Source organism: Acinonyx jubatus, chromosome E4 (genome assembly GCF_027475565.1).
Source record: "Acinonyx jubatus isolate Ajub_Pintada_27869175 chromosome E4, VMU_Ajub_asm_v1.0, whole genome shotgun sequence".
NCBI lineage: Eukaryota > Metazoa > Chordata > Mammalia > Carnivora > Felidae > Acinonyx > Acinonyx jubatus.
Genome location: NC_069395.1, coordinates 46,223,291 through 46,247,737, shown reverse-complemented (window position 1 = coordinate 46,247,737; position 24,447 = coordinate 46,223,291). Strand labels below are relative to the sequence as shown.

Here is a 24,447-nt window from a genome sequence, read left to right as displayed (position 1 = left end):
AGGGGTTAGGGGACTTAATCTTCGTTTATAATTAGAGACAATTAGCACAGTAAGTTATACTAAGGATGAGGAGGAACAAAAGGGGAAAAAAGCATAAGTAATGACTAGGATAGGAACAATCAGAACATTCAAAGTCAAGGCTTTGAACCAACACTAAAAGGCAATTTAGGATCCTGGGCTGTGACACTCAGTGACAGCAGACAGATATCACATGAGAATGGGAAGCTTTAGAAAGCCAGTAAGTGTGTTCTTCAAGGATTCCTGTCTTATATTCTTGGCATCCAAGGGTATCACCTAGATTCTGGGGGTCCCTCCTGAGGTCCTGGTTTATTCTAGAAAAATTCAGTAAAAGGTTTGTCCAAGACACTTAGTAGGACAGGTCAGTTCTTTTGAGACTCAGATGGTTTATTCCTTCTCAAGTAAAGAAATAGCTGAGTATTTCAAATCCAACTTTAATCCATGGGCTCCAGGAGATACATACTTGGGCCAATTTACAGAGTGTCTGAATCAAAATACCTGTCTTTTGACCCATAGTTAGGTATTAACTACCTGAGTGAAGGTTGAGAAAATAAGGCTGATTAAAAGATCCTGTGCTCCCCCCACCCCACACACACACAATGTTGAATAACAGTAGCCTGATGTTTGGTTTTGTCTACCTAGCAAAGACTCCTCAGCTGATTTTTTTCCTCAAAATGGATTTGCGGAATTTAGGAGGATTTACCTGTAACCGATCTCCATTTTTAAGCCAAGTGATTATAGGTGGGGGCACTGCATCTGATTTGCATTCCAATGTCACTTGTCTGTTCCGTAACACAGTGAAATCCTGGGACTCACCAGTTCCAGCAATATTAGGGGGTACTGGGTATAAGAACAAACATATCAGAGGCTTGCAATAAACAAGATGTAAAATGATCTGTATTGTCTTAGGTTTTCAACAAATGTTACTCCTGTTATGTAAAATAAGAGGCATAAACTTAAAACATTACGCATTCAATTTATGATATGGATGACTACAAATAGTGGACTTTTTTTTAAGCCTTACTCTGTACTTTCAGACACATAGAGTAATGAAATTCTTCCAAGAGCCACATGAATGACAGGATAAGTAATATAATCACATTACTATCACCATTTAACAGAAACTAAGGCACAAAGAAAGGATTTCTTGTCCAGGTTCCACACTTGGTAATGATTTTCTCTGAACATCAGATTTGAAAACTAATAAATGAGGGTCTGCCCATCATAACCTACAGAAATGTATACACTTTCTTAATATTCAGAAATGTATCTTTTTGTTAAAACGTTTTCATTTATTTTTGAGAGACAGAGAGAGAGAGTGCGATCAGGGGAGGGGCAGAGACAGAGGGGGACAGAGGATCTGAAACACTGACAGTAGAGAGCCCAACGTGGGGCTCAAACTCACGAACCGGGAGATCATGACCTGAGCCGATGTCAGACTCCTAATCAACTGAGCCACCCAGGCACCCCAGAAATGTATCTTTTAATGTGACTTGTCAATTAGTGGCAGGCTTAATGTGTGTGTAGGGCTGGTGAGAGGGGGGTACCTAAATAACAGATAATTTGCATTGCCGAGTCATCTAGGCTACAAGAATGAAATAAATATTTCCTTTTGGTTTGTTAAATGTTCCTTTTCATAAAGAGTAATTCCCATCTCTATGTTGAAATAATATTGGCCAGAGTTTAATTGGCCCAACTTTTCTAGAAGGTAATTTGGGAATAAATTTCAAAGTCTTAAATGTGTGTGTGTGTGTATGTAATCAAGCAAGTGTACTTACAGAAATTTATCAAAATAAACTAATTAAGGAAACAGGACAATATATATACACAAAGATGTCTATAACAGTATTGCGTATACTCGTGAAAACAGAACAGTTTAAATATCCGAAAATAGGGAATGGATTAAATAAATTATGGCATATTCATAAAATGGGGCACTAGGCCATCACTAAAAATTATTATAAAAATATGGTTTTTGACACGAAAACATGTTCATAATGCCATTAAGAGAGATGAAAATGAAGTTAAATACTACATGTCGTATGAGACATTTCTGCGACATTTGTATGCAAAAAGGCCTTTGTGTGGTAAGACCGGGTGACATATTTTCTTATTTATTGTAATTTATATTCTATGACTGGAAATCAATAACCATGAATTATTTGTGCAGGAACAAAATAAATAAGTCAAAAAGTCCACGGAAGTTTTTCAAGAAGGACTTGGTCAGCCAAATATAAGAACCAGATTTGCAAAATATATATTTCCTTATGTAGAAACATATGATGGAGTTGCTCATGCTCCATAAATTATGGCTTCTAATTAGGTATACGATAGACGGTAGGAAATTTTGCCAAATTTACCATGCACTCTCACTAAATATTCTTTATCATCATCTCCTGCAGTACTGGATGCCAGACATGTGTACCTTCCTGTATCTTCCACCTGCAAAATCCAAATAGGTGAATTACATAATGTTAACTTGTCAGTTTCAGTGATGAGAATAAGTATTTACTAGAATGAATGTAAAAGTCTTACACAAAGCAAGGTATCATTTAGGATAGCACAACAATTAAAATTTAATAAACTATTTTAACATTTGTGATTAGCACTCTGGTAGTGAGCACTGCTTGGCATCTCTATCATATATAAAATGATGTTTTAAGAGGGCTTCAATATTTGATTTCAGAACATTTGCATGTTAGGTATATTTAATGATCACAGAAAAGGCAGATGTATGTAGGACCCCACACCATACATGACAGACTAGATATACAATGTTTATTGAACCCGTTAGTATTTATCGATTTAAATGGTATCTGCCATTTAAAAGTTCAACTGGCATCTTCCTGAAGAAAATAAAATGCAACTTAAGTAAACAAATAAAATATCAGGTTATTTAAATAAAGTACATTAATACCATATTTTGAATCTACCTTTGGTAAACATGGTGAAACAAAAGAGCTATATTATGTAACCCGGCTGTAAACAGTGTCAGACTGACAGAATAATCTACTCGTATCTGACTAAAACCAGAAACATTTCTTTAAAAACCCTGTGCATACTTTCCACTGAAAGTGTGAGCCTTCCTTCGTATGTTTGACATTGTGTAGACACAGCCCATGCTTACGTACCCATAAAATATACTCTGGGAAACAGATGATCTTACTTCTGTGAAAAATGTATTTTGGAAACGCAGAAAAATCCCGTTTTCATTTATTTTTACTACTTGAACATTATTAGAATATTGTGAGTTTTTGAATTCTTGCATTCAAAATTGACTTTATAAGTTATGGAAAAACTGCTTTGTAGGTTGCAAAAACTCCTTTGAAAAAATTTAAGACTGGTATGTTTGCAAAAATACTTAAATGCAACTTTAAGAAGCACGACACTCACATAGTCCTTCAATTAAGAATTCAAAATGATGGACCACTGCCTGGAGAATAATTTATGAATTTACCATCAATGTCTAAAACCTTTAAAAATCAACTTTTCTCTATCAACTAATTTTATTCCCAGTTAATATTGCTCACCCCCAATTGTTTTGACTTAACCAAACTTGAACTATCATTCAAGTTTACTCTTAAGTCTTTACCTCCTCCAATAAATATTTCCTGACAACCTGTGCCCTTCTGCATGCCTACAGTCATTATATTTAGCTACATTTTCAAAACTGTGTTCTGTTTATAGAGGGTTTGAAAAGGTACAGTTAATCAGATTTCTCTAGAGCAGTATTTTGTGGAATTGTTGACATGCACTATGGTTCACAAAGAAGAGGAAGGTATAGTATGTAAGGTTTTCCAACTGTATTTGGTCACAGAATTTCCCCCAGTGGAATAACTCACAGAACTAGCGTTTGATGGAAGATATTTTAGGAAACTTTTGTCTCTAGCACACAATTTGGAATTTGCAAAGCATCCACTATGTGCCAGTCATAACTATATGCTATAGTTGCATACACGAAAAGACAAAGTTCAGATAAGTGAAATTTAATGTAGTAAGTGCTATAATAGAGATACGTACAAAATGTGAAAACACAGAGGAGCAGAGGAACCAAGATCAGTCTTGGGAGTTAATAGTATTTAATTTTCTACTTTGAAAATATCTTGAATGTTTTTTTTGAACTGTTTCCTTTCCTAATTTTATCATGTGTGTAGTTTTATGTACTCGAAACAACTGGAAACTTCTGGAAGGTTGAGACATGTTTTATGTATTATGTTTGTATTCTCCACAATAGCTAGTGCATGTGGGTCACCAACTAATACTCTGTGGGACCTTTGTCTCCTTTTGTTACAACCCAACTATATAAGGTTTCCATTTAGACCTACTGTGATGTGGCCTTAATCTTCATTTAGGGTTTATTTACCACCATTTCTTTGTTTTTATAATTCGATTCCACACAGTTTCCTTTCCCTTTATGTTACAAAATTCTTCTGGATCTGTTATCTGTTGAAATTATAACATTCAAGGGTTTTCATTCAGTAAGTGGTTTAACAATTTAACTCGAGTTTCCTCTGAGTTACTGCAATATTTGTTGGAGAGAAAAGAGGGGAATGGAAGGCGTGTTCTCCTTGATACTGAAACCAGAAATGTGCTGAGTTCCACTGGTAAGGCTTTTGAACCCAATGTAGGATCGAGACCCAGCTCTATCACCAAACTTGTCATGCAAGTACTAATCTCTCTGTGCCTGTTTCTGGCTGTGTAGAGTGGAGATAAAGACATTGCCTCAAAGAGTTGTCATGAGAGTCACTGGTGTGATAGAGCCCAGAGTTGAACATAGGACTGACACAGTAGACAATTTATAACCCTTAGCTCTCTTTTTCCGGCTCCCTTTCCTTCCTCTTTTCTCAGTGAAAAAGCACACAGAATATAATTAAATAATTTGTTATTCCAGGTTTAAAGGAACAATGATTATGATAATGACAATAGCAGCAGGAAAAACAACAATTCCATCTAACTCTATTTAACATTACTACATGCCTATGGCACCAGTCTAGGCACATCCTGTTAGATGATCTCTGAAATTCTCAAGTGTAGGAGTTAGGTATTATTACTATTTTTATCCCAAAGTTACAGATTAGGGTATTAGGGCACAGATGGAGAATATCTGTAATATAAGGTTTGTCTTTGTTAGTAAAACAGAAGATTGTTATAATAAGACATCCCAGACATGCTTCTCTTTAATATTTTTAATTTAAGATGAATTTCCTTAAACACAAACTAAAAGAACAGTCAATTTTACTGAATTGATTGAAAAATTGTATCTGTTCAGATTCGTATGTCTCCTAGTTCATTTTGGAGACCAGAAATGCTCTTTGAGACCTCATATGTATATATGTTGGATTGTTTTTTGCCACTTTTGTAAAGGGCTGCATGGTACAAATTAAGAGCTTCAGGAAATATATTATCACTTATAGCACTGAGCAAAATTTGCAGAAATTAAAGCATCTTGCTTTCTTCTGAGTTTAATATGATACTCCTACTGCTCTTTAAGTCATGTTACCTTGTGTCTACCAATCAGGCATACCATAGAACCAATTTACCCATTTTTAAGGTTACAGAGAGAGATCTGTGTCTTTGGACTTGATTTGTATCTGAGATTTGGATTCTAAAACATAATTTCTCCATTAGCAAGTGAGAGGTTTAACCCAGGATTAAATAACTTTTTGACTTTGGCACTTACCTGGGCACTAGATATTTGAAGGACCTCTCCACCTCCAAGAGTTTGTATCTGTTCTGTCTGTGGGAGGGGCCTTCCATCCTTCATCCAGGTAATTTTAGGAGTTGGAATTCCAGAAGCAAAGCAGTTAAGTTCAAGTGGATTATTAACAATCACTGATATCTCTACAGGTTCTTCAGATCCATTGATATGAGGTGGTTCTATTTAAAGGGAATTAAAAACAACAAAATAAACTTGCTGTTTGATAAAATACTGCTGATTAGAAAAACTTTAAAAGAAAATTCAACTCAAATGTATGTTCATATAATATAAATTGGTTAAAACAAAGATACCAAAATAATTCCTACACGCTATTACCCGTTGTCATTGGCACTATTTTAAGAGGGACAGATCATGCCTATCATAGATCATGAAGTAAATGGAAAGGTAATTATAGCTCAGCATTTGGGATTCAGATAATTAGAGGAGTCTTGCCTAACTGCAAAGATTTGAAAACAATAAAAACTGAAGCCATCTTGTATCATTGTTTAAGGAGACATACTTAAACATAGCAGTGTGTTTTTGTACCTTCTAGATATCTATTGTTTAAAGCAACAGGCAAATGTTGTGGAATTTTGCTATCATCTTTTCCGTGCAGAACTGTAGGAGGAAACAATGACTAAGCAGAAGAAAAAACGGTTACATTTGGAGACTATTTCTGCCTAAAACACATTTGTTATGTCTGGGCAGAAATAATTTCCTTTTTTGTTATTTATATTTCTAAATTACCTTTCTCAAGAGGATGTTAAAGAATCTAAACACTTGGAAGAAACATTAACGTTCCTTAGTCCAACTACTCTCAAGTTTAGGAATCCCTTTAAAACAGTCTTTCCATACAATGATCATTCAAGTTTTCTATGAACATTTCCAGCTTACTATTTCACAAGGCAGCCAAAATAGTTGTTGGACAGCTCCAAGGATTAGACTTTTTTTTTTTTTTTTTTTTTTTTAAATCAGGCACACAGTTTAGAACAGAGGTTTACAGCAGAACATCTGGAGTCAAAGAGCCTGAGTTTGGAGTCCTGGCTCCAACAATTATTAGGTTAGTGCATTTGGGCAAACCTCTAAAATAAGGACAGCACTATTATTTAACTAATAGGATCATGGTGAGCATTCGATGAGATAATCTATAAACTACACAGTTCTCTTGTGTTTCTGAATATGTTTTATTTTATAATTAAAGGTTTTAAAAAAGTTATTACTATTTCAATGTCTACCACAGCTCTTGGTATTTTTTTTCCTTCAAATTTTTTATTAAATTCTGGTTAGTTAGCATATGGTGTAATATGTTTTCAGGAGTAGAATCTAGTGATTCATCACTTACATACAATATCCAGTGCTCAATACAAAAGCCCTCCTCATTACCCACCACCCAGCTATTAGTATTATTATTAAAACCTGCTTACTTAAAGAAAAAAATCCACCCATGGTTTTCATTTTCCTTTCTGGAGAAAGATAATACATTAAATCTATACTCCTTTTCAGACTGTAATTAAGAAGTCAGAGTTTCTTAACCACTGACCCATTCTTTTTTACTTTCTTCCATCTTATGTATTGCTGTCAAAATCCATTTTATTAAGTGCATTTTAAAATGATCCAAAATTTCTTATTTAAAGTATTTCAGTGTCTCCATGTTGCTTACTGAATTGAAGAAAAACTCCTTATCATGGCTTCCAAGGCTTTATCAATAAGGCCTTTATTTATCTTTATAACATTATGTACTTTTAATATACTTATATGTAACCTAGACTTCAAATTAGACTACTTGTTTTCCCTCAACAAGTCCAGTCTTTTCTTGCTCTGTGACTTTACTAATGTTATTCCTTCTACTGGAACATTCTCCAATAGCTCCATCCCGTAACTGAGCATGTTCAAATACTATCAAGGTCACATTAAGGTCATTAAATTTATCTGTAAAAACTATAAATCCTCTCTTGATTCTCTCAACATCAACAATAAAATTTCTATCCCGTATCACTCAAAAGCACTTATCTGATTTTCCATTTGACTTACAGTCAATTCTTTATTCCTTTTACTTATTGGTTATTTACCATGTGCCAATCGCTGTGGATGCAAAGACTAATCAGGCATAGCCTTTAGCCTCAAAAGCTTACAGTCACTAGATTGAAAACAACAGCAGCGTAATAGAAACAACATGCTCCCACCTGATTCAAACCCCGGTCACCAGGTCTTACAGATGTTAAGTGATTGTGAACAATTTTATTCTGGGACTTGTTCATACATCTTATACTTTGGACAGAGTAGGAGGTGCACATACTCTGATGACTCCAGAACTTATGCTTTTAGCTTAGATCTCTCTTCCGAGCTCAAGACCCATAAATCTAATTATCAGATAAACATCTCCAGTGAAATGTTTGGACACTACTTCACTCTCAACATGTATTCAGACTGAACCTGTTATCTTATCCCTCCAAACCTGGTCCTTTTCCAGCATTTCCTGCATTTATTCATTCAGTCACATAAGCCCGAAACTAGGAGTCATTTTTGATATCTTCTTCTTCATCACTCTCCTATGTCCAAATCCTCATGTAAGTCCTACTACTTCTACCTGAAGTCATTTCTAAATACATTTTTCCTCTCACCTCCATTACTAATCTGAGTTACAATACTATTTACTTGGACTAACATCGCCTCTTTTCTGGATCTAGGCACCCACCCAATATTATCTACCTCTTTGTTTCTTTCACATTATCGGAGTCAGTTTTATTGGGGCTATCAGTAAAAACTACATTCCTAGCCTCTGTAGTAGATAGTAGATGGAGTGATATGTGACGATTCTGAGCAATGAGATATAAATGGAAGTGGTTTTGTGGGACTTCTAAGAAAATCTCTAGAGGAGCAACTCTTCACCCTGCCTATTTTTCCTGTTCTGTTGTTGAATCTACTGATGCTGGTGGTGAGCACACAATGCATGATCACTGACAACCATGATGTAAAGGTCAAGAGAACTGTAAATATCTGAACTGGTTAACCAACACAGCTACTGCCTACCTCTAGACATCTCACTCAGCAAGAAAAACAAAAGTTACTTGTTCAAGCTGCCATACTTAGCCTCTGCTATTCACAGCCAAACACAATTCCTAATAATACATGGGTCTCTCAGAATCCACTCTTGTCCTGCTCCAAGTAGCTCTCCACTTTGCACTCAGAGTGGTCTTATCAAACTGCAACTCTACTCATGGCATTCCACTTACTAGAACTTTTAATGGCTTCCCATTGTTCTATGATAAAAACCAAATTCTTAATGTGGTCAACAAACCCCTTCACAGCCTGGACCCTGTCGAAACTCCTTAGCTTTACTTTGTATGAGCATTTTCCCTTGTTTTCATCATTCTTCTTACATTGGACTTTTGAGAACCACTAATACACCATGACACCTCCCACCATGTGGAGAGCATTAAGCTAAGAATAGCCGTTCCCCAGGTTAAGATGGTTACTTTCAGATTTGGAGTCTAGCGCTGATCCAAGTAAAGAGCTTTTCAGGTTTTTAATGGAATTAGCTTTCAACAGATGTTGAAATGCTGAAACTTCTCATCTTTCTGCTGAGCCAGTTTTCAAATCTGTTTTAAGAAAATATTATCCTTATAAACCCTGCAGCTAAAAAGGTTGTTCTTTGTACACTATGCTAACAGTATCACTGATATTTTCTTCCTTAGTTTTCTACGTTGAGAAATGCTCTGGGTTGTGATTCTGCTGCTGGGTTCTTGAATTCCTAGAGGAGTATGCTTTCTCTCTTACCACACTGCCACGTGTTGGACCGGGCCATATGTTGCATACATGGTAGGTGTTCAGCACTTCTTTGTTGCATGATGACTAGAAACATGCCTGGCACATAATGTATAGTCAACGTACAAGATCACATTTCTGTCATCTCTTGTTATTCCTGATACTCTGTGAATTGGTGTACCGGAATTTGTTACTCCACCCCTCCTTACAGATGCACACTTTCTTGTGTCTTTTGTCTCTAAATACCCTGGAGTAGCACCTCCCCTACCACCCTTCATTCTATGGAACACCTGTCTGCACCGCAGTCTCCTCTCTGTTTGTTTAGATAGTATTATGCCTCCCTCTATAGTTAAAACCCCTTTTATTTATTTATTTTTTAAATTTTTTTAAATGTTTATTTATTTTTGAGACAGAGAGAGAGAGAGCATAAGAGAGAGCATGGACAGATGAGGGTCAGAGAAAGAGGGAGACACAGAATCTGAAACAGGCTCCAGGCTCTGAGCTGTCAGTACAGAGCCCGACGTGGAGTTTGAACTCACGGACCGCGAGATCATGACCTGAGCCGAAGTCGGACGCTTAACCGACTGAGCCACCCAGGCGCCCCAGTTAAAACCCCCTTTAATGCAGCTAGCAAGTATCTAATTCCATTCGATTCAATCCAACGAATAAACCTCACGTGTCAAATGCCAAGCTAAATCTTGGGAATACAGCAATAAGAAAGATGGGTACTGCCCATCACAGAGCTTAACTAAGGATGAAGCAGACTTTTAACGTTATCCAAATGATTAAATTGGTATAGGTACTATGAGAAAGATTACAGGGCATCCTGAAAACATAGGCTAGCCTCTTGCCAAAATTATTCTTATTGTTCCTTGTGAGGTACATTTTGTTTGCTGAGGAGGCTGATGTTTTACGGACATTGTAGTGAAAAAACAAACTAAACTCCAAAAATAATTAATTATTAAAATAGTTCATCTCATTCATCCTCATTTCTCTTCCAAAGTCAAAATTTTTTATTTCAAGTAAATGGGGTGTTTTCTCTTTATAGTAATTGTGTGTAGAACATTGTAATACTCATTTCAAATATTCATTTTAATGCACACAAGAGTAAATGGAAGTAGACTCTTTGAAATGACTATGATAACTATCATCTATAATTGGATCACTTGGAAAGATTGTGTGAAAGAACATAAAATAGTATACATACTATGCTTTTCCATCAAATTGCAATTTATCAAGAGCTTTTCGTTCTTGAAAAAACTTAAAAATCTACTTAGCGATTGGTTGTATGACTTTGTTAATGAATAATGTTTTACAAGTAGAAGTTTTCATCTTTTAAACAGAGGGGAAACAAAATAATTTAAATTTAACATGCTTCAGGTAAGAGTACACCTAGATAGGGGCACCTGGGTGGCTCAGTCGGTTAAGCATCCAACTTCAGGTCAGGGCATGAACTCATGGTTTGTGGGTTCAAGCCCTGTGTCAGGCTCTGTGCTGACAGCTCAGAGCCTGGAGCCTGCTTTGGACTGTATGCCTCTTCTTCTCTCTCTGCCCCTCCCCTGCTCCCACTCTGTTTCTCTCTCTCTTAAAAATAAACATTAAAAATTAAAAAAAAAAAAAGAGTAGGGATGCCTGGGAGGCTCAGTTGGTTAAGCGTCCAACTTTGGCTCAGGTCATGTCTCACAGTTTGTGGGTTTGAGCCCCATGTCAGGCTCTGAGCTGTCAGCACAGAGCCTGGAGCCTGCTTCGGCTTCTATGTCTCCCTCTCTCTCTGCCCCTCCCTTGCTCATGCTCTGTCTCAAAAATAAAATGAACACACACTCACTCACACACACACACACACACACACACACACACACACACACACACAGAGTAAACCTAGGTAAATTACAAAACAGAAATGAGAAATGCAATGAATATTTATAAATTTTGTCGCTGTAGTAAGTGATTCTAAGAATTACATTTATTTACTAAATCTCTATTGTCACTTGTTTCCCAATTATTGAATGTTTACCTACCCAGGACCTTCAGGTTAAAGTGTTTGCTGACTTCTCCAGCTTCATTTGAGGCAATGCAGATGTACCTTCCTGAATCTTCAGTCTCTGCTTTGATAAGCTGAAGAACCATTCCTTGAGTGCTTACTGTCAGACGGGTATTAAGACCCAGAGGCTGGCCATCTCTAAGCCAAGACATCCTGGGAGTTGGAGTTCCATCTGTAAAGCACGTCATGGAGGCAGAACTACCCTTGACAACTGTGATCTCCTCTGTTCCCATCGCATTGTCCAGATTTGGTGGCACTATATAGAAAACAACAGGTAAAACTTACACATCTATTATAAATTGAGACCAACTTAGATTAAAAAAAATTTTTATGGTTCAGTTAGTTATATAGTATTTCTGTGATCTACTAAAATATAGAATTTAAAATAGCATATAAATAATTACTGCCTATAATAAAAAAAGGTATTGGATAGGCTAAATAGTAATCTCCCAAAATATTAGCAATGAAACCTCAGGACTGTTTTCTTGCAGAACATACAAAATTAAACTGTTTTAAGTTTTGGCCATTTTTGAACTTTTTAGGTTTGTCTCTTTAATTTGTTATAATGCATATTATAATTACAGAAGTATACTTTCAACTGCTGCATGTGGAATAAATAAAATAATACCAATTTCTAGAGTAAGTTTTATGTAATCCATCAAAATTCATTTGTAGGCTATAGTAAATAGTTCCTTAACTGTTCTCAGATGTTCTTTGGGATGTAGAAATTTGGACCAGTAAACCTTAATATTTCAGAAATGGAATGTTTTAGGTTGTCTCTCCATCTACACACATACACACACAAAGACATATATATGCACATATTCATTTATATTTTAAATACTCTAAATGTACCACTAATATTATTAGAAAACATTCTGAACTTTCTCTTTGTATGAAAAGACTGGTCCTTGTGTTCGGATTGAAATGCAATTTTTAAAAATTTAGATTTGACTTAATGCAAGATTCCAGGTTAGAAGAGTATTTTGACAGATAGTATGTTCCAATATGGACCCTTTGGGAGAAAACACATTCTTTCCTAGTTACTAAAATCATATTTTACCAGTTCTTCTGATATGTCAATATCTAAATATAAGCCTTTTGCTTAATATTGGACACATAGTAAAATACTAGGGGCATCTTCGTGACATACCAAAAACTTGAAGACTATAATGTTTATTATCCACCCCAGCTCTGTTGGAGGCCACACAAGTGTACTCAGCAACATCAGACACCTGAGCTCTCACAATCCTGAAAAACAATTTGACCCCATATTTCATAATTTAATCCCATTCAACATATACAAAGAAAATATTTCTAATTTATACACAGATTATGAGTTATGCTGGGAAATTTTAGTTATGAGGGTTACAAAATACAGATGCCTCAAATGCAATTTGTTCCACAAAGTTAATCAGGCACTGACAGTAGGCTATTAAAAATATAACATAATTTAAGAGTGAATATTTTTCAAATATACATTAATAAAGAATGATGCTAACATGAAAATCACATGATTGTGGTAGGCATCTTCGTATTACCTTTCCATAGAAAGTTTTATCTAAAATAGTAGTTCTTGGAAATACATATGCGATACATACATCTGTCTGTGCAAGACCTGTTTTATACAAATTTACTAAAATGTGAGCATTTAAATAAGAATAAAAAACCATTTCAATTTTATTGTTGTTATCCTCTCTCTTCTAAAAATATAGTGAAAGGGAAAAATAAACAACAGCGAAACCTTACGAAAAAAACATTTCTTAAACACCATTTAGATGAGGTTAAAGCCTACAGTCACAGTGACTTTATCTGTCTAGCAAATCACATATAATCAAAGCTGACCTGATAACCTGCCCTCCTGAGAGCAACCGGATATGGGAGGAGAGAGGCAGAGGAAGTCCATTCTTTAGCCAGTTGATCTGTGGTAGAGGTGTCCCTGTGGCTCTACATTCAATATTTATTGAAGTATCCACCAAAGCCATTAGTTTCTCTGCTTCTTCTTTATTACCCCTAATTGCGGGTGGAACTATGTCCCGCAGAAAATGAGAATGAGAGAGAGAATGGGTGGGGTGTGCATTACTAGTTCAAATCATTTCAACTACAATTGCCCATACTGCTGCTTATCCCAAAAGGAACAGCAGTGACGTCAGATTTTAAAACTAAATGCTCCAGACACCTACTGCTAGAATTTTTATTTCTACTGATAGATTCCTAAGGTGGGATAGTCAAAAGAGAGTGAAATTTCACATTTACCGTAGACATTCAAGTTAAAAATTCGGTCTTCTTCTCCAGCAGGATTAGTAGCGACGCATGTGTATTTCCCCACATTGGATGGGAGAGCTCCGTAAATGTTTAATGTGCTGCCATCTGCAGTCACCCTATAGAAAACGCCACAATAAAGGCACTGAGATGATTCATGTGAGCTTAGAGCTTGAAAACTCACTCTGGGTTATTGTGTTCTTTAAAGAAATACCACCATAAAATGCACCTTCATCTTAGATATATAATGGTTCATATCTTTTTCACTAAGTATACGGAGGTCTGTTAAACTCAGAGCTAGTGAAACTGGAGATTTCAGGCAACCAACTGAAATTCTACAGAACCAACTAAAATTCATGTCCTATATCTGCTACCTCCTTATGAGAAAAACTGGAAACGAATGAAATCAGATTGGGAATTTCTCTATCCCAATCGAAGACATGTTTTTCTCAAAGTTAATATAGTTTTTCCTTACCCACAGAAAATTAAACAAAAATTATTAAACAAAATTTATTAAACAAAATTTTTTTTAAAATTCTGGTATGAAATTTGAAGAATGTTACAAGAAACTAAAAAAATATCAAAAAGTAACTATATATGACTTAGTAATATTTTTAATGGGAAGGAGAATAGGATAGCTTATTTAAACTGTGACAACTATTTTGTAGAGGTATATTTTGCAAAAATTTTTCTACACATTGCTAGAGCTTTTTCTTTGAATTACATAATAGTAAATAACTATACTGTTAGATTGTCAAAGAGATTTAAGTTAAGATTATTGCATTATTTATCCCCTTCACACACAATTATCAAATAAAACTTTGATATAAAACTTCCTGTGTTTTAGAAAGAGATTAAATGGCTTTCTAAAGTTATTCCTACAATAGTGATTTTACTAGAATCTTCCAATGTCAAAAGCAAATGCTCCACTTCTACCCTATCATGTTATGACATATGATTGCCAAAAATTACAATATTATCTGAATCTAATGTATTTTTCATTTTCAAAATATCAATTTTAAAATTAAATGAGTTTAATCATATGAATAAACAAAAAGCAAGTTGCCATAAGCAAAGGGAAATGGAAGCTGACCTTGAAAAAATTACTTTATTTGATTGGCAAATTGTTCCACTTACAAACCATACATACTTATTTGCAGAGCTGTTAACAAATAATCAGTAAGTTAGATATAAGAACAAGTGCATTTGGGATCTTATTGTAAGAGACGAGTGACTGAACATAAATTCTTAGGTGCAAATATTACATAAGATCTTGGGTCCTACCACCTTTCTGGTGCTTGGCTTGCAATATGGTTGATATCAGTTGATTTAATAAAAATAATTAAATACTTGTTAACTATTGAGATATGCCCACACCAAAGAAATAAAACTTAAAATGTATCTCTAAAATATTATTTGGCAATGTACTCAATCTTCTAGAGGTAACAAATATCTAAATTTTAATATAAAATGACTTCAAAGAAAATAACATTTACTTATCATTTTTTAAATCATGTATATTCAATTCCTTGACTAGAAAACAGTCCAAACCCTAAATCTAAAATATTGATTTAAAATTATAAAGTGTATAATACATTTAATTAATGCTTATTTATGCATCTGATTCTTCAAATATGTGTATACAATGGGACTTTTGTGATGAAGTAATCTAGTAGAGATTAGAATTCTGGACTGTTCTTCTAAAGGTATTTGTTTTTGAAAGTAGCAGGAGCAGGAAGCCCTGGAGAAGGAAGTGGGAGCAGGAAGCCCTTACCATGTAATTATCTCATCTCTGTATAGTTTGTTGCATGGGTAACAAGTACCAGCAGAAAATGGGATTTAGACAAATCACTACAAGGAATGAACTATCTTATGATGATATTGTCTCTTTTTGCAAAATGAGCCAAGCACTCACTGATGCTGATGGATGAGGGAAATGCACGCGCACGCGCGCGCATGCACACACGCACACACACACACACGCGCGCGCACATACACACACTTTTAAGCAATTCTCTAAGGAGGGTTTCTGTGTCCAATTCTTCAAAATGTTATCTTTTCTCTTTCTAAATACAATGATTGCCAAATTCCCATGGCACTGAATTTGGTATTATTCATGTGAAATTTGAAGAATAAAGGCATTGAAGAATATCTTACAATTAATGATGTAAAGATTCTTTTAAAACATACCGGATTCTTTCTGTTTCACTGCTATTTATGGGCTTTCCATCTCTAAGCCATTGAATAAGTGGGGTGGGAATGCCACTTGCCATGCAGGTCAGCTCAACATTTTCCCCTAGAAGAACACTGACTTCACTTGCAATTTCAGCACCAGCAATACTTGGAGGAACTTTGGGAAAATGATTAAGATTCTCATTAACAAAACACAAGATTATAAATTCCAATGAATACAATAGAATCATAGAACAAAATGCCATCTTTATTTCATATTTTTCCTAGATTGTGGTTAAAGATCCAATTATTGTTATCCTTATAAATTATTTTGTTTTTATACTTATTTATTTTTAATGTTTAATTTTTTTTATTTTTAAGTAGGCTTCACATCCAGCACAGGGCCCAACATGGGGCTTGAATTCACAACCCTGAGATCAAGACCTGAGTTGAGATCAAGAGTTGGATGCTTACCCTGCTGAGCTACCCACAGGCCCCCATAAATTACTTTTAAATGAGGAATGATTAGAGGAAACAGTTCAATAATCCTGTTATATCTGTAAGTTGATACAATTATTTAGTCACACAAGCTAGTGACAAATCTACCTCATGGGCACCCTTCCTGGCCAAATGAATCACTTTTAGATTAAATCCTCAATATAGTTCAGAATTAGAACAGCTCAGGAGTGTGTTTTATGAAATCTTGGCATCAATGTCTGAGAAGAGTATCTAGGTTGGTTATTTCTCTCTTCATAATGCAATTTAAATATTCTTCATTCTGAACAATGGATAGACTTGTAGGTTTCAAGATCCAATTATTTCTTCTAGACTGTTTCTAGCCAGCTTTGCTTTTCACGTTAATGATTTGATTGAGAAATAATGTCTAATAAAAATATTGACAATGGTATCAAGCAGAAACACATCTGAATTCCTCTTCTAAATAATTATGGTGGTATGCTGGAGGTAGTGCACACCAGCTCGCAAGAGCCAATTTTATACATCTTCCCTACTCCATGTTCAGTGACGTCATATTGGGAGCTGGAAATGGGTCACAATGGGAATAATTACACCATAGAAGCTGGCAAATGATTGGCTACAAATAAGGACCTTTTTGTCTGCAGAGTCAGTTGTTAAATATTTAACAGCACATCCCTACGTAAATTTGCAGAATTTACAGTTACTAAATTAGTCAAATCAATAGGAGTTTTAATGAGACTCCTAAAATGAGTAGCTAATATACGACAATCACTGTACTAGGCCCTATACATGTATTTGTAGTCCTGAGATATGATTACACACATAAAGTATCTGATGAAATGTTTGGTCATACCACATTACCCATGATTACCACTTATTATTGTTAATGCATTAAACTAAATTAGACATAATCCCTGACCCTGAATCTCTGCATAGTTATTTTTCTCATCTTGCTTCTGAAATCTCAAAGCATCCCTAATCAGAGAAACCATCGATAGTCATAAATTTATTTCAATTTTTCCTAGTTATCATTTTTAGTTGATGGTTCTTAATCTTACTTTGCAATATATACATTTATGAAATCATTACACTGTGCAACTTAAACTTATACAATGTCATATGTCAATTATATCTCAATAAAACTAAAATAAATATTTTTGAAGTTAGCTTTAGCAAAGCACAAAATAGGTAGAAAATATTCAATTACTTTTATAATTTATGAGAAATTCTTTTCATAGTAACTGTAATAAAATCAGAAAAAGCCAGCATTCAACTTAGTTTCAAGTTAGACTTCTCCAATTTAAACATTAGGCCAAAAGTAATAATCAGAGGTTTACTGAAAATGGAAAGTATGAAAGTTCTCCATCCATCCAGTGGTCAGCATTATGTTGAAACACAGTAGGTGTTAATTAAGTTGATTAAGTGCAGAATAAATTAATGCTCCTATGCTCACCCCAAAATAGTAAAAAATCCATGCTTACTTGAAATCTAACCAATCCCTGACTTGCAGTTAGAACACAGTACAATCTCTTCATAAGTTAATCTTACTTATCTATATAAATAAAAGCAGATCTATAGGCTTGGCTCAAAACAAGTTATACCAGATTAAAATAAATAATTCAATAGAATATATACTATTGGAAAATCATTTCAGTAAAAATGAAAAAATATAGAGATTATGACATATCTATTATTCTTTTTTCCAGTTATGACCATTTTCATGAAAGTACAACTCTACTGATAAATATAGGTTAGAAAATTGATAATATTTTTTGTATATCTAAAGTTATTTTGTAAGTCACATCATTAGACAGTGCTTATATCTCAACAAAAATGGAAAAAAGAAAATATCCAAAAAATTACAAAGAAAGGTATTTTCAATCAATTATAAATGATCTCTTTAGATGTAGTCTTATTTGTTTTATAGGTAGAATATAATAAAGAAACTGAAGGTGAATCAGAGTGTACCCCACATACCTTTTTAAAATTTTTTTTAAGTAAGCTTTATGCCCAATGTGTGGCTGAACTCACAAGAGTCACATGCTCTACTGACTTAGCCAGACAGGAGCCACCCATACCCCACATACCTTGAATTGAAAGAATGTAATTTTTCTGTGCTTTTCCCTCCATATTTGATGCAATGCATGTATAGTTTCCACTATCTGAATGTTGAGACCGGGCGATTTGGAGTTTGCTACCTCCGGACAAAATATGTACTTCAAGTGAGTCAGAATTTTCTAGAGGTGAAAACAAAGCAAAACAAAACATAAAAAGCTCTTATTTTAACGTCTCTGCAATTCACCATAATATATCTTATTTTATGTGGCAACTATAGTTCTTAAGTGTTCTTCCTTTGTACTTTCATTTTAAATGGGATACCTCTTTGAAAAAACAAGAAAGAAAAATCTCTACGTAATGAATACTATTAGTTATTATTAGTTATCATTATTAGTTACTAGTAATTAGACTTTCTGAAGTAAACACAGCTATAAGCATAGTACTGAAAATGTACTAGTTTCTTCCTTAGTAAATTAAGGGCAAAAGAAAACAAAACAAAAAAAAGCACAGCTATATTACCGATGGGCTTGTGGTTCTTCAACCAGGCTATCGTGGGAGGCGGGATTCCAGTGGCATCACATGTTAAGGTCACAGGATTGCTGATCGTCTCAACAACCACTTCATTTTCAGGACCTTCGATACTGGGTGGCACTGTGAAAAGACAGAAGAAAATGTTGTGTCCTCATTAAGCTAATTCAGGACACTTTTGCATTTGCACATCTGGGGGAAAAAGAGCTGTATTAGAGGCAGATGCTCACCATATACATTGAGGTGGAAATTTTTATCATCCCGTCCTGCTACATTTATAGCTCTACATACATACTGGCCTGTGTCAGATACCTAAAAGAAAAAGATACTATTGTATGTTCTCCATTAAGTTACAGATAACCAATCACACTGTTCGCGTGTAGATTAAATCATAAGTCATCTTTATGCTCCAATGCCCCAGTTCTTTTTTCTTTTTTTTAGTTTTATTTATTTATTTTGAGAGAGACACCATGAATGGGGGAGGGGGAGAGAGAGAGGGAGAGATAGAGAATCCCAAGGAGGTCTGCACCATCAGCGCAGAGCCTGATGCAAAGCTCCATCCCAGGGACCATGAGATCATGACCTGAACCAAAACCAAGAGTTGGATGCTTAACCGACTGAGACACCCAGGTACCCCTCCAATGTCCCAATTAATTGCCTTCTACAATCCTGCTTTTAAAAAATAAATAAATAAATAAAATTTAAAAGATAAATAAAGAAAGAAAGAAAAATAAGGTCAATAGCATTGATGATGCTGTTTTTAAATAAGAATTATTTGTCACTGCAGTAAAGGGAATGCAACTGCCAATGCTTTCTTCCACAATCCCACCAAGGAGTCATGACACACGAACAAGAATAAAAGATGCACCTCAGCTTCCTTGATCTGCAGCATTTGTCCATCTGCTAAAATCTCCAAGCGATTGGATTCTGTTATCATCTGCCCATTCTTATACCAGGTGATGACTGGAGGGGGCACGGCGTTCGACTCACACTCCAGTGACACTGAGGTCCCCTCTCTTACGTTAACTACAGAAAGAGATTCACTGCCATGATCTTTAATGCTTGGGGGCACTGAGGGAGGGAAACAAGAGCAGAAGGATTTTTTTTGTTTTTTCATTAAGATGCTGAGATAGAAAATCTCTAATACTAGTTTAAAAATGAAAGAATTTTATGAGGAGAATAAAGACAAACCATAGACAGTCAGGGAAACTTTTTTCTTGCTTTCACCAGCTTGGTTGATAGCAATACAAGTGTATTCACCACCATCAGATACCTTGGCCCGAATAATTTGCAGAGTTCGACCACCTGTGGGCAAATACAATGCAAACTGAAGAGCGGCATAGAGGCTGTTTTATTTTATTTTATTTACTTAGTTTTACATGTTTATTTATTTTTGAGAGAGAGAAAGAATATCCAGAGGGGCAGAGAGAAACAGAGAGAGAATTTTAAGCAGACTCCACACTGTCAGCGCAGAGCCTGATGTGGAGATCGAACCCACGAACCATGAGATCATGACCTGAGCAAAAATCAAGAGTTGGACGCATAACCCACTGAGCCACCCAGGTGCCTCTAGCAGTTGTTTTAATAACTATTTCTGTCAGTAAGATAAACAGCAAAATATATCCTTTTTCTAACAGTGAGATTTCCTATTCAAAAGCAAAGAACTAAATTGAATTGAGTGTCTTCGATCCTTCCTTTCCCTTTGATTTCAGTATTTATTCTACTTCCTTATAAAGGAAGAAATTCAGAAATTTTTTCTCTCCAGTAACCATAGAGAGTAGAACTGTTTGATACAGGTTCTAGCGAGCACACAGTAATAGTCAAGATATGTTAAATCTCCCACAGTGTAGAAGTGATTGTCTGTTGGTCTATTTATCTATCCTCAAGGAGCTTTAGGATTGATTAAAAACAACCACTGATTTTATCCAATGAAATCACCCTTTTACTAGTCTATCACCCACAAGGAGTCTATCACCCGCAGGTTGTTCCTAAATGTCACAATTTCTTGAAAGTAGACCTTGTTACTATACATTCTCACTAAAACCATAAATCTGTACAATGTTATCCTAATGGCCCCAAATGGGTAAAGAGAGGCATTTAATGTGAACAAATAAAAGGAACAAGATAGGGGGGCCTGGGTGGCTCAGTCAGTTAAACATCTGACTTCAGCTTAGGTCATGATCTCACAGTTCATGAATTTAAGCCCCACGTGGGGCTCTCTGCTGTCAGCATGGAGCCTGGAACCTGCTTCGGATTCTCTGTCCCCCTCTCTCTTTGCCCCTGCCCTGCTTGCACACTCTCTCCTCCTCTGTCAAAAATAAATAAACATTAAAAAAAAAAAAAAAGGAACAAGACAAAAGTTTGGGAAAAGACTAAGTTGATGCCATTTGTATTGAGAAAAGTGAGAAGGTTTTGCCCACTTTTTAAGAGTAATAACTTCCTTACCGGGCACAATGAGAGCATCTGTATTTAGCTTGATAGGCTGTTCATTCTTGAGCCAGCTGAGATCAGGAGGTGGAAAACCAGAGACCTCACAGGTCAAAGAGATGAAATTGTTCACCACAACAGTGAGATTTTCAGGGTTAGGACCGATGACACTTGGAGGAACTATAAAAGTAAACATATTAAAAGTGAAATCTGATATTATCAGCAATACATATTCCAATTTGTTAATATAAGCCTGATCACCATAGTCTGCTAACACACTGACTTAATGATACTGTTATTTTGCTGTCTCTTCTAAATTCCTAATGCCCTCATCAAACTAATTTCCATCAGTTTTGTTTTTCCCAATTGAAAGAGGATACTAGAATTTTCAAAGACAGAATTATTGTGTATTTTATGTGTAAAATGTAGCAGGCAGTTCCTAATATGGTTTTGTTAATGTACAAAGAAAGACCTAACAGCACTTTTTATTCAGTACATTTGAATATTCTTGTATTTAATATTACATTTTTATTTAAGGATTTATCTTAGTGCGTATAGCAACAGTAAAGTAGAAATTTAATTTTAGGGTGTCTATCAACAAATCATACAGGTTATTTTGATGATGTAAATAAGTGACTTTCAAGATGAGCAGAAAATTTAAGAAATAAACAATGTTATGGTTTATTGTTCAAAACAAAAAAAGATTTACAAAAGCAAAGCAGTGTAAAGAAAAAGTGGAATAAAAAAAGAATAGGATTAATAATGCAATGCTATTTATGCACATTAAAACATATGTAAATGGAATAGATTTTTATAAGAATACACAGACATAGATGGTATACCATCTTAACACATTCGAATGGTTTTCTATGAAAGGAGAGGGTAAACAGGAGCAAGAAATGGGCATAAAAATGAACTGATTAATAAATAAAAGTAAAAATGGGTCTTGTTCAGGCCAATGATGAGAGACATGAATGCAATTAACAGAACACTCATTATATTAAGATGAAGGTCTTAAAACAACATCAAAAACAAAAGCAAAACATCAAAAAGGCAAAATTTCTTATACTATCACATGGTTGTTTATTTTTCACCCACTAATTAATTTTAATATTCATTCATCATTCATTTATTAGACATTTATTAAATATTTACTGTATTCCACACATTGTGCTAAGTGCTAATGCAGTGTGAAAATGTAATAGATAATGCCCACATAGAGTTAATAGTTTGACATTAAAGACAGACATTGAACTAAAAATAACAGCTAACATTTTTTTGAATGGATATGCTGTGCTTGGCACTGTTCTAAACACTGCACAAATACCATCACACATACATTTCACATATATGTATTGACTCCCCATACAACCTTATGTGTTAAATACAGTTCTTATCCTCATATTAGAGATAAGGAACTGGAGACAGAAAAGTTGGCATCTTGCCTAAGGCTTCACAACTAGTTACTGGAAGAGACCTAAAGACTGTTGTCTGGCTCAATTGCCCTTATTCTTAGCCACTGTTCTATACTGCCTCGTAATTACAAATGTGATGAGAGTCAATCAGAAGAGTGGGTAACAACAGGGAACTATCCTAATCTGGGGATCAGGAGAAGGAAGTGACATTGAAGAAGATACTGAAATACGAACAAGAATAAGTTAAGTGAAAGACAGAAAATGGGTGTACTTCCAGAAAGAAGGCACAGCATATACAAAGGTCCAAGTGGAGAAAAGAACACAGCACCTAGAAGACTAGCGTGACCAGAGTTTGAAGAACAAAGTAGGGGAGATGCACAGAGAATTAAAGGACTAAGCAAAGGTAAGATCTTTTTTCTTTTCATTTTTTTAAGGTTTATTTATTTTTGAGAGACAGAGATAGAGCATGAGCAGGGGAGGGGCAGAGAGAGAGGGAGACACAGAATCTGAAGCAGGTTCCAGGCTCTGAGCTGTAGCACAGAGCCCGCCGTGGGGCTCGAACTCACGGACTGTGAGATCAAGACCTGAGCCGAAGTCAGACACTTAACTGACTGAGCCACCCAGGCGCTCCCAAAGGTAAGATCTTATAAGGTCTCTGGGACCCATTCATTAAGAATGCTGAAATACAGCCTCAAGAATGGGGAGCTGAAGAGTGTTTTAATCAGAAATTAAGATATCAATCTGGCCACCGTGGAGAGAACTAATTATGAGGCTAGAAGGGATTCAGAAAGGCCAGTGAGGAGACCAGTGCTGTAAAATGTGTGACAGATGTTGGTAGCTATGCCTGGGATGGTGTCAAAAAGGATTAAGAAAAGTGAATGGACTTACGGACATTTCATAGAATTTTTAGGACTTGATGTTTTGAGGATAAAATTTAAGGAAGAGGAGAAGGAGTCAGGGATGACACCCAAAAGGCAGGGTATAAATAAGGGGTATAGGTGTCACAAAAGCCAAAGAGAAGAGTATATTTGAAAATGATAGTGGCAAGAATGTCAAATGCACAGAAATAAAAACGATAAATCCAGGAAGTGCCTCTTGGACATAAAGATGTCATTTGATGAATTCAGTGAGCAGTTTCATTGGTGATGTGAAGGTGAAATTTGGAATACAGTGGTGGAATGAGTGAGTGGGAGCGAGGAAATGGAGACATTAAATATATACAGTTATTAGAAAGGCTTGTTTTGAAATTGGGGAGAAAGCGAGGGAGGCAGCTGAAGGGAAAGTTTAAGTCCAAGGGGAATATTTTGTTGTTGTTTAAAAATGGAAGATATAAGTAAATTTAAGTGCTGTTGGGAAGGAGCCACAAGGAGGGAGAACTTCAATATTCAAGAGAAAGAGAGGAGATGATGAGATTTTGGAGGAGGCAGTGGACAGGGATCTAGAGTCGAGTTAGTCTTTGGCCTTTGGAAGGTAGAGGGATGCTTCGATCTTCGGTGGTAATGGGGAAAGAAGTGGCAATAACAGATGGTGGTAGTACGCTCCATTTGATGGTAGGAATTTGAGGTGGTTTCTGGGCTATGCCTTCT

The 24,447-nt window shown here is 35.5% G+C and overlaps 1 protein-coding gene across 25 annotated transcripts in view; it reads right to left on the bottom strand.

Annotated features, from left to right (window-relative positions):
* Positions 1-24,447, bottom strand: part of HMCN1 (hemicentin 1) — a 703,321-nt gene that overhangs the window by 73,284 nt on the left and 605,590 nt on the right. For all 25 annotated transcript variants that reach the window (XM_053209695.1, XM_053209701.1, XM_053209691.1 and 22 more), the window contains 14 exons: positions 21,465-21,626; positions 20,211-20,324; positions 19,888-20,090; positions 19,250-19,331; positions 19,011-19,142; positions 18,521-18,670; positions 15,975-16,134; positions 13,779-13,903; positions 13,368-13,551; positions 12,676-12,773; positions 11,500-11,778; positions 5,699-5,895; positions 2,379-2,460; positions 722-858 (listed from right to left, as the gene is read on the bottom strand). In XM_053209695.1, the coding sequence (XP_053065670.1) occupies positions 722-858; positions 2,379-2,460; positions 5,699-5,895; positions 11,500-11,778; positions 12,676-12,773; positions 13,368-13,551; positions 13,779-13,903; positions 15,975-16,134; positions 18,521-18,670; positions 19,011-19,142; positions 19,250-19,331; positions 19,888-20,090; positions 20,211-20,324; positions 21,465-21,626 (2,105 nt within the window). The remainder of the gene's footprint in view (positions 1-721; positions 859-2,378; positions 2,461-5,698; positions 5,896-11,499; positions 11,779-12,675; positions 12,774-13,367; positions 13,552-13,778; positions 13,904-15,974; positions 16,135-18,520; positions 18,671-19,010; positions 19,143-19,249; positions 19,332-19,887; positions 20,091-20,210; positions 20,325-21,464; positions 21,627-24,447) is intronic.